Source organism: Moschus berezovskii, chromosome 13 (assembly GCF_049115385.1).
Source record: "Moschus berezovskii isolate FMDL1 chromosome 13, NW_MosBer_1.0, whole genome shotgun sequence".
NCBI lineage: Eukaryota > Metazoa > Chordata > Mammalia > Artiodactyla > Moschidae > Moschus > Moschus berezovskii.
Genome location: NC_142472.1, coordinates 1851450 through 1861439, shown reverse-complemented (window position 1 = coordinate 1861439; position 9990 = coordinate 1851450). Strand labels below are relative to the sequence as shown.

Genomic DNA, 9990 nt, shown 5'->3' with positions numbered 1-9990 from the left:
GGCGGGCAGCAATGCTACCTTAAGTCTTCTGGGAATCTTCAAACAGGGAAAAACAGACGCATTATTCACTGATGGTTAAAAGCATGACTCCCCTTGCAAGTTCAATATTAAAGTGACCAGGAAGATATAGTAGCATACATACCCAGAGAGAGAGAGAGAGAGAGATTGCAGTTAATTTGACTCCTCCTGGTCTAGGTCAGAACCAGTAAGTATATTAAAATTAATGATTCCAAAATGTCATGAATGCCATTTTGTAGCCCTTAATGACAACAACAAAAAGTGTAGTTCTCAGCATTACATTTTGCTTCAAAGCAAAATCTGTAAATCCAAAGTATAGTAGATGAAGTAGCACATATTGTTTAGGGCACTTCAGGTTTGAGATGAACGTGTTAGGATTTATATTTTAAGCAGCTCAAAACAGAAAGAATTATAGTTCATCTCTTTCTCTTCCATAAGTTTGAACATCTTCAGTGAAAGTAAAACTATAACCTTAGAAAAAACATTTAATATCAATTTTTGAAACACACTCCAAAGAACAACAATTGAAACTACCCAAATTCTTCAATGTATCCTCAAAATTAAGCTCTTTTCTTTAGTGGCATTTTTAAATGGGTGATTACAGTTATGCTGTAGCTATTGGTCTTCTAACCTGTCCATTCAATGTTGAAGTTATTGGCTTACATTTTAAGAACTTGATTCAGTTCAGTTCAGTTCAGTCACAAACTAATGAAATATTTTTCTGGCTTTTTAGCCCAAGGGGTAAATGTAAGTTTGTAAATGTCTTACAAACATTATTCACCACTGCTTCCCTAGTGCACAGAACAGTAGCTAGCACGAGGTGAAGTGTGAAACTCGCTCAGTCGTGTCCAACTCTTTGCGACCCCATGGATATACAATCCATGGAATTCTCCAGGCCAGAATACTGGAGTGGGTAGCCTTTCCCTTCTCCAGGGGATCTTCCCAACCCAGGGATTGAACCCAGGTCTCCCGCATTGCAGGCGGATTCTTCACCAGCTGAGCCACAAGAGGGGGAAGCACATGGTAGGTGCTCATTATACATTTTTTGTTGAATGAAACAAATTTGTTTTTTGGTCTCACGTGTCTGTGAAGTCCATAAAAACATGAGGAATCGCTACTGAGATGACATCGTGATTTAAAAACCAAGACAAAACAGTCCAGCTTGATTATCACTGAAAGGAGTAAATTCTTTCTCACCTTTATCCTTTAATCCAGATGAACACTACTCAGTTTAAGGCAATAAATGCCTGGATTTAAAGTACCTTCCTCTTTCTTGCTGCTGCTGCTGCTGCTAAGTCACTTCAATCGTGTCCGACTCTGTGTGACCCCACAGACGGAAGCCCACCAGGCTCCCCCGTCCCTGGCATTCTCCAGGCAAGAACACTGGAGTGGGTTGCCATTCCCTTCTCCAATGTGTGAAAGTAAAAAGTGAAAGTGAAGTCGCTCAGCCGTGTCCTACCCTTAGCGACCCCATGGACTACAGCCTACCAGGCTCCTCCATCCATGGGATTTTCTAGGCAATAGTACTGGAGTGGCTTGCCATTGCCTTCTCCGCTCTTTCTTGCTAATGTACTTTAAAGTTACATGTATCTTTTTTCTTACTCAGCTTTCACTCTCTAGTCCACATAATATCTTCGTTTCCACATAGCCTAAGAGTACTAAAGTCTTGTGCAGGCTGTTGCTGCTGCTGCTAAGCCGCTTCAGTGGTCTCCGACTCCGTGCGACCCCATAGACGGCTCCCCCGTCCCTGGGATTCTCCAGGCAAGAACACTGGAGTGGGTTGCCATTTCCTTCTCCAATGCATGAAAATGAAATTGAAAGTGAAGTCGCTCAGTCGTGTCCAACTCTTAGCGACCCCATGGACTGCAGCCCACCAGGCTCCCTCCGTCCATGGGATCTTTCAGGCCAGACTACTGGAGTGGGTTGCCATTGCCTTCTCCCAGCGTCCGCTTTAAACTGGACTAAAACTGGAAAAATGTGAATCTCTAAGTGAAATAACAACCGTCTCCCCAAATTTTCGAAGTGAACGTTCTCCTGATGTGGGGGTGGGTTACCGGGGCTGAGCGTAAAGAGGTAACACATTTCAAAGTGTTAAGTACTATTCGGCGTTGATCAGTGCAGCAACGATCCAACATGAAAACTCGTTTCGAAAGACGAAAGCAGCTCAACGCTGTCTCGCGCTGTTTACGAGCCCATCACCTGGCCAGGGCGAGCCGCGCTGCGGACAATCGCCCATTTTAAAAACACCGGGCTGGGCTGCAATTCTACTGGTTACAGAGAGGGACTGAAAACTTCCGAGCGGTCTCAGCTGTCACAACGCTGCTTCTGCGGACACTCGGGGCTCCAGCAAAGCCCGGCTCCCGGGTGGAGGGGGGGACCGAGCGGAGCAGCGGGACACCCGGGAGGGAGGGAGGCCGACCCCGCACCCCTCCATCCTCCGGCCGAAGAGGGGGCGCAGAGCCGGGAGGGGACGCCCGTCGGCTGCGGCCGAGCTACAGGGCAGGGTTAGAGACGGCGACAGCACGTCCGGCCCAGGGAGAGGAGACACCTGGAGCGGAGACGATGCCCCCGAGCTCTCCTGCCTGCAGCGGCGGCTCGGGCGCAGGCCCAGGGCTCCCGGACAAAGCCCCGGCGTGGTCACGCCCACGGGGCGGGGCCACGGCCGGAAGGGGCGGGCTCGTCGTCTAGGCAACGGGGCTCCCAGAACGCCCAACCTGAGTTTAGCGCTGGGAGGAGACAGCCGTGGGGGGCGGGGCGGGCCCGAGACTGAGAGAGGAACCCCGGGACCCCGGACTGGGAGCCGGCCCCGCCCCGCTGTGGTTGGTATTTCGAAGCCGGGGCGCGGACTTCAGGGGCGGCATCCAGGCCACGGGCGGGAAGAACGGCCGCCCGGCCTCTCCGGGCGCCCGGCGTGGGTTCCCCGCTCGAGCCCCTTTGTCTCCAAGCCGCTCGGCTCCAGCCTCCAGCCGGCAACACAATAAGGGCCGGCGGTGAGGACCGCGCAAGCGCGAGAGCCGCCGGGGCCGCTGGGAGTGGTGGTCCGACCGCCAGATGGCAGGTCCCTCCCGCGCGGGCCGGCGGCCGCCCTAGTGCGCACGCGCGCCCACTTCCGCCCGGCCGGGCCCCTCCCGCCCCGGGGAGGACTCGGGTTTCCAGTAGTGAGTCCCGGGCGGAGGGGGCGGTACCTGAGCGCACAACCCCTCCTCGTCCTGATTGGGCCATCCGACTGTGCGCGGCGAGTCGATTGGCTCCCGAGGTTGCCAGTCTGTTCCGAGCCGTACTTATATATTTCCCCGCTGCAGAGCGGGCTCGGGGAGTGCGAGGGGCTGGCGACGGGGAGGGAGGCTGCCCGCGAGGCTGGTGGCGAGGCTGCTGCTGCTGAGGGCTCGGCTCCGGCCGTCCTGGGCGGGGCAGCCTGCCGCCCTGCAGCACCCCCCGCCCCAGTGGGAGTGCGGTGCCGCCCGACGCCGCTCTGCCTGCAAGTGCGAAACTCCTAGTAAAGTTTGCTCCCCGCCCGCCTCCCTCCGCCCGCGAGACCCCCGCCCGGGCCGGAGTGACAGACAGAGCCCCACCCCCGGGCGGCGGGGCTGGCGAGGGGCGTGCGTGCGGCGGGGGCGGGGCCCCCGGGGGAGGGGGCGGTGGCGCCGGGGCGCATGCGCGGTGTCGGGGGGCCGAATGTTTCCCAAGTGTTTGAAACTGGTATTTGGGTTTTCCACGTTGGACAAGTGCGGCGCGGCGGGCGGCGCGCGCCCCTTCCCGCGCTCGCTCGGCCCCGGCCCCGGCCCCGGCGCCGGGGTGCGCGCCCGCACGCCCGCCCGTGCCCGCCCCGCGCCCGAGGCCGCCGAGCGCCGGCCCGGCCCGCCAGGCGCCGGTCCCCGGGCCCAGGCGGCTAGGCTCGCAGATGTAGCGGCGCGGGGCCGGCTGGAGTGTGTGTGGGGGGGCGCGCCGGCGGGCGGGAGCCTTGCATTTTGCAGCGCCGGGCTCCGAGGGGGCGGGGGCCGGAGGAAGCGGAAAGCCGCGCGGAGTCGCCAGGGACCGCGGTGAACCATGTTGAGCCCTGCCAACGGGGAGCAGATCCACCTGGTGAACTACGTGGAGGACTACCTGGACTCCATCGAGTCTCTGCCTTTTGATCTGCAGAGAAACGTCTCTCTGATGCGGGAGATCGACGCGAAATACCAAGGTACGGCGGGATGGATGGGCGGGGGCGGCTGCTCCATCCCCACCGGTGGCGGCGCGCCGCGGGGCCGCGGGCCGTCCTGCTTCCCCTCCTGGAGAGCCGCGACCCCGCGGCGGGGCCCTCGCCGGGCAGAAACAAAAGGTCTGGGGCGTCTTTGATTTGCCAAGGTCCTTGTGCGCGAAGCCCGGGCACGGAGGAGGAAGGAGGAACGAGAGGTCTCGATGCCAGGCTGCGCGAGCAAAGCGCTCTTTGTAGTGAAGTGACGAGGCGGGGTGCTGCGGGGGAGGGGGCGCAGGGGGCGCAGGCCACGGCGCCTGGGGAGGGCTGTGCCGCGGCCGTCAGGCTGAGGGGCGCGGGGACGGGGCTGCGCGCAGGGCTGCCGGGAGGGCGCAGAGGGCGAAGGGTCCCCGGAACCACCTCCACCCAGTCCCAAATCTGAGTGTTACGTAAAGTCCGGGGTCCGTACTCCGCGTGGTGCGGCCCCAGTCGCTCCCACCCAGCCCCCGGCCCTCGCGCGGCGCCGGACACCGAGTGAGGGGCACCGCGGCCGGGTGTAGCTTGCGGAGGGCCAGGGCTTCATTCCGTGTGTGCCGTGGGAAGGGAGGGGACGGAGAACGGGGCGAGGAAGTCGCCCATCCGTGCTGCGCTCGGGGGGCGCAGGCAGGTACCTTCGGCTTGGAGAGGGACCTGGCAGGGGAGGGGATTGTGCGTCGTCCTCTGCAGCCCCCGCCGCCCAGACTGCCCCGAGAGACGCAGGGGTCGGGTCCGCGGGGAATTGTCGGCCGTTGGTGAAACTTTGCTGCCCAGTCAGGCACGGCGCTGGGGGCTGTGTCTGGGCCGTGGACAGTCACTCGGAGTTTACTAATGTTTACAGGGCTGCGCAGCAGGGAAACGGAAGAGCGGGGGGAGGTGGATAGCAAGGAAGGCCCCCCGCAAAGAGCCGAGAACCCGAACAGCAAGGCGCCCCTGCGCGCTCTGCCCAAGGCTCGGCTTCGCGGCGACTTATATAGGCGCCCGATTAGCATATTGCGATCGTTCCGCCTCGGCCTCCTGTGATTGGCCTCGGTATCTCCCATGGAATGTCCTTATCAGTCCGTCGCTGAGCCATTGGTTCCTGGGCCGGATCGGGGCGGGCCCTGCACTGTGAGCGGCACTGCTCTGTTTCCGCCGCCTTCTTTTTTCCCTTGCGTAGAGGGGCGGGCAGGAGGGAGGAGGTCGAGTCGATTCGAATGTCTTCGGGTCGCCCGGCCTCCGGCCTCACATTGGCCATTGGTGTGGCTGGGGCGGGCTGTGTCCTGCCTTTCTGCGTCGTGATTGGTGCCCCGCCTGGCCCCGCCCCCAGCCCGGCGATCCCTATAAGCAGTGGCTCCAGGGGCGGGGCGCACCGCCCGCTGGCCGCCTCTCCATTGGTGGGGCCCGGCTCGGCCCCGCCCCCACCCCGCCCCCCGAGGACGGGAGCTGGCCACTTCCGCCGCGAAGCAATGGTTGCACCCGGGGGACGGGAGAGGCCGGGGGTCCGCGCCGCCGGGACTGGCGAGGGCGCAGTCGGGCCTCCCGCCCGGGCCCTAGGGGCCCCTGGGAGCGGCGGCGCCGTGAGTGACCCGGACGCGGAGCGCGGGTGGCGTGCGCTGCGCTCGGAGACGCAGGCTGAAGACTCTCCCTGTGTACCGCCTCAGAGCCGCGGTGACAGCCGCTTTGCGCGTGTCCGGCTCCGAGGGAGAAGGCCAGCCCCGCCGACACCCCGGCGGGGCCGCCAGGGAGCCTTGTCACGCGGCGTGTAGTGGGCATAACTCATTCGGTTGGGGCTTAATATAAACGCCGAGATTTGCAGCGCAGTCTAGTCTAGAAATTAAGGCTTCATTCTTAACTCCTCGGTTGCAAGTCAAGCTTTGATTAGCACTGTTTGCTTATTTTCAGTGGGACATTAATTTGTAAGGGTGAGTTGTAATTTGTTTGTCAGTGATATTTGAGGTTATTTTCAATTTGAAATATTTTCCAGTTATTAAAAAAAAGTTTTTTTTTTTTAATGCTGATGCACCCCCGAGGAAGAGGGCTTCCTAATAGAACTTTGGTGTCATCCCTATGTAAAATTAAAATACATTTCTAATCATCGGACAGATCAGATTAAATTTTGCTGCAATCTCCGTTAATCTTTAAGATTCCTTTCATGCTACCATTACTTTCACAGGGTGCTGGTGTGTGGAGCCTTTTTAGAAAAAAGGGTTAGCAGCAGTTGGAGCTGTTGGAGCTAAAGAGACCAGGATGCCTCCCTAGTTAGCACCCGGGTTCTTGTTTACAGCTATTTGTACTTCAGTGGCTTTGTTGATAAGAGTGCTTTGCTTGGGGCATTGAATAAATGTATGCTGTTGTGTAGTAACAGAATTATTTCTTGGTGATTTTCTGACGGTATGTTTGTTTCTTTCCCTGTTAAGTAAGGCTTAACAGGTCTGTGAGCTTGGTTGTGATGTGAAAGAAGCTGTATGCTCTTAACTTTCAATTAGTGGTATGGTGGAATTGGTGTCTTTCCAATGAAATGCTAACATTGTCTTCAGAAATTTGGGTTACTGATTAAACCAAGTGATACAGTTTTGTAACGTGTAAAAATAAATGGCAGAAACTCATCTTTTAACACCTATGAGATAGAACTCGGATAAGTTGAACGGAGCTGCTTGTTTTCAGGATTACTTACTCCAAGAGCCCCTGAGACTGTGGCATTCCTCCCTTCTAGTGGAAGACAGTCTGAAGAATATAGCCTGAAAAATAATATATGCTTAAGTCATGTTGGCCTGAGTCCATATGTTTACCCTGCTGTTAGGTGTGTGCCTTATAACTAATTGGAGATAAGATCTGGAAGTGGTCATGTCACATTTTATACACCCTCTACCCACATCCTCCCCAACTTCCTAGCTGAAGAGTTGAATGCCTTATCTTAAGAGACTGCAAAGGGTTTTCAGGAGTAAAATCTGATACTGTTTAATGATTACTGTTTAGGGAAAATAAGTCTGGGGATTTCTGTGTATTTAAGTAGAGTTTTGGCAAGAATATTTACTTACCTTGTTTCAGTCAGATTTATCTAAGAGCTTTTACTTCTTGAGAAATTGCCTAGTTCCATTTGCTAAATTACATTTTAAAATCAGGTATACTGTTTTCTAACCTGTCCAAATAGGTTACCATTTAGTAGGAGGGAGTTTTGTTTATTTTAAAATCTGTTGTCTTTTATAGATACAAATGTTATTGTTCTAAGCAGTAAAGGGAAAAGTGAAATCTGTTACCTTTGCGTCCAAGCAGGGCTGCCCTTTTCTGGCTCCTCCTCACAGACCATTCTTGTTTTCAGTAACAGGGTGATAACAGAGATACTCCGTGCGTGCTGCGATGCAATGATGTGGCGAGTAAACTGAGGCGGGCCGCTGAGTAGTATCTATATAATCTCCAATTTAATAGTAGCTTCTAGCCGTCAGTGCGCTAAAATAAAGAGAATAACAGCCTTTAAAATGTTCCCAAAATGCTTGGATAAAAACAATGGAAATATAGGACATCATCCTTAATTTTATAGAAAATAAAAGCTTGGGCCTCGATACATCGCTTAAACTTGAGCTCTCCCCACAGCCGCTTGTCCAGGGAGTTTTTGTTACCCCTGCTCTGAGTGAGCGCAGAGTCCCTTGGGAAGCTTTGCGGTGCACTTTGATAAATGGGAACCGCGTTAACATTTGTATTTAGTTCCAGAGATTTTTTTTTTTGTAACGGGGTAAAAAGCCTGTTAGAAAGGCCTTGGTGTTACAAATTTTTCGTACTCGGAAGCCTTGCGTTGATCATTTTTGTCCCTGACAACCACGGTTTTATGGGTTGGAGACTGTGTATGGCGGGGGTCTCACGCTTGTTTTCCCCTTGGCAGAGATCCTGAAGGAACTGGATGAGTACTACGAGCGGTTCAGGCGGGAGGCGGACGGTGCCCAGAAGCGGAGGGCGCTGCACTGCATCCAGCGGGCGCTGATCCGCAGCCAGGAGCTGGGCGACGAGAAGATCCAGCTCGTGAGTCAGATGGTGGAGCTGGTGGAGAACCGGGCCCGGCAGGTGGACAGCCACGTGGAGCTGCTCGAGGCCCACCAGGAGGCCGCTGACGCCACGGGCCACAGCAAAGCCGGCCAGGACAAGTCCAGAAACGAGGCGGTCGCCCAGGCGGAGAAGCCCAACAACAAGAGGTCCCGGCGGCAGCGCAACAACGAGAACCGGGAGAACGCGGCGAATAATCACGACCACGATGACGCCACCTCGGGGACGCCCAGGGAGAAGAAGGCCAAGGCCTCCAAGAAGAAGAAGCGCTCCAAGGCCAAAGCGGAGAGGGAGGCGTCCCCTGCGGACCTGCCCATCGACCCGAACGAGCCCACGTACTGTCTGTGCAACCAGGTCTCCTACGGGGAGATGATTGGCTGCGACAACGACGAGTGCCCCATCGAGTGGTTCCACTTCTCCTGCGTGGGGCTGAGCCACAAGCCCAAGGGCAAGTGGTACTGCCCCAAGTGCCGGGGCGAGAGCGAGAAGACCATGGACAAGGCCCTGGAGAAGTCCAAACGGGAGCGGGCCTACAACAGGTAGTGGCGGGCCCGCTGGACCCAGGCGGCCGCAAGCCGCATATTTATTGCGCGCCCCGGGCGGGCGGGCGCGCGCAGGGATGCGCCTGTGCACGGAGGGGGAGCTGTCCTCCGTGGGGCGCCGGGCGTCGCTGCTGCCCGCGTGGTGCACACGCGTAACAGGAACGTGGTCTGTGGATCAGCGTTTGAGAAACTGCAAATATAGGTTTGAATGAAACACCCAAGTCAGTCTCTGATTTTTTTGTTGTTGGGGGTTGGGGCGTCTTGGCAGCAAGCTCACGCATTAGATGTGGGAAGAAAAGAGTCCATCTCGCTACTGTTTTATTTGAATAAAAATGTGACTACTTCATGAACACATTTTTTTTAAAAAATTAGTTGCTAAAAACATGGCCTGTGGCCAGTTTGTTTCTTGCTGTAATAGTGTGTATCCATGTAACAATTCAATAGACAAGTTTTAACGCTTGAAAGTTGTTTTTTGAAAACGCCAAATGGTTAATTTTACCAAACAAGCATTTTATATCCTGGCCCTTTCCCCAAATGGCCATTTTTAAATGACTGCGCACGTTTGTTCCTGAACCAAACCGGAGAGGTCCAGCTTCAGAGCACGCTTTTGCTATCACAAATACCAGGGTAGCTGTCTCTAACATACAGAAGTTGTACCAATGAGGGTTTTCAAGTGAACCTGGCACTTCCTGTATTGTAATCAGAAGTGCAAGCAGATGCCACCACGTGCAGGAGACCGGTGCAGACATGATGTCAAGAAATAAATGCAACTTGACCAGTTTGTTCATCTACCAGTATATTTAATCTTGACATAAGTACGTGTTACATTTTTGACTTAAAAACGTGTACACCAGCAGTATAGACAAAGCCTTAAGAAAATTTTTTACTATTGTTCTCACTTATTCAAGTAGAAGTTACCCTAATTGCCAGGAAAAAAATAAGTGTTAAAATAGGAGTGTATGTTTAGACCAGGAGTTGGGAAATGACTGCCCACAGACCAAAAGCCGCCCACCACCTGTTCTTGTACAGTGTGTGAGCCAAGGATGATCTTCAGATTGTTAAATGGGTTAAAAAAAAAAAAGTCAGCATAAGAATGCTATTTCATGACATACGAAAATTATATGACATGCACGTTTTAGTGTCCGGAAATAAAGTTTATGGGCACAGCCAGGCTCATTTGCTAACACGTTGTGTGTGGCC

At 54.9% G+C, this 9990-nt stretch overlaps 1 protein-coding gene across 1 annotated transcript; it reads left to right on the top strand.

Moving 5' to 3' along the window:
* Positions 1–3913: 3913 nt before the first annotated feature.
* ING1 (inhibitor of growth family member 1) lies at positions 3914–9011 on the top strand. Its single transcript, XM_055426719.2, has 2 exons — positions 3914–4201; positions 8091–9011. Exons 1-2 carry the CDS (start codon positions 4066–4068, stop codon positions 8789–8791), a joined length of 837 nt encoding a protein of 278 aa, XP_055282694.1. The 5' UTR covers positions 3914–4065; the 3' UTR covers positions 8792–9011.
* The last annotated feature ends 979 nt before the right edge of the window (positions 9012–9990 follow it).

What these genes read in the sequence shown, in the direction of transcription:
- ING1 (XM_055426719.2), top strand. Translation starts at nt 4,066, where the DNA reads ATGTTGAGCCCTGCCAACGGGGAGCAGATCCACCTGGTGAACTACGTG. An exon ending in GATCGACGCGAAATACCAAG is followed by an intron (nt 4,202 to 8,090) that starts GTACGGCGGGAT and finishes TCCCCTTGGCAG; the next exon opens with AGATCCTGAAGGAACTGGAT.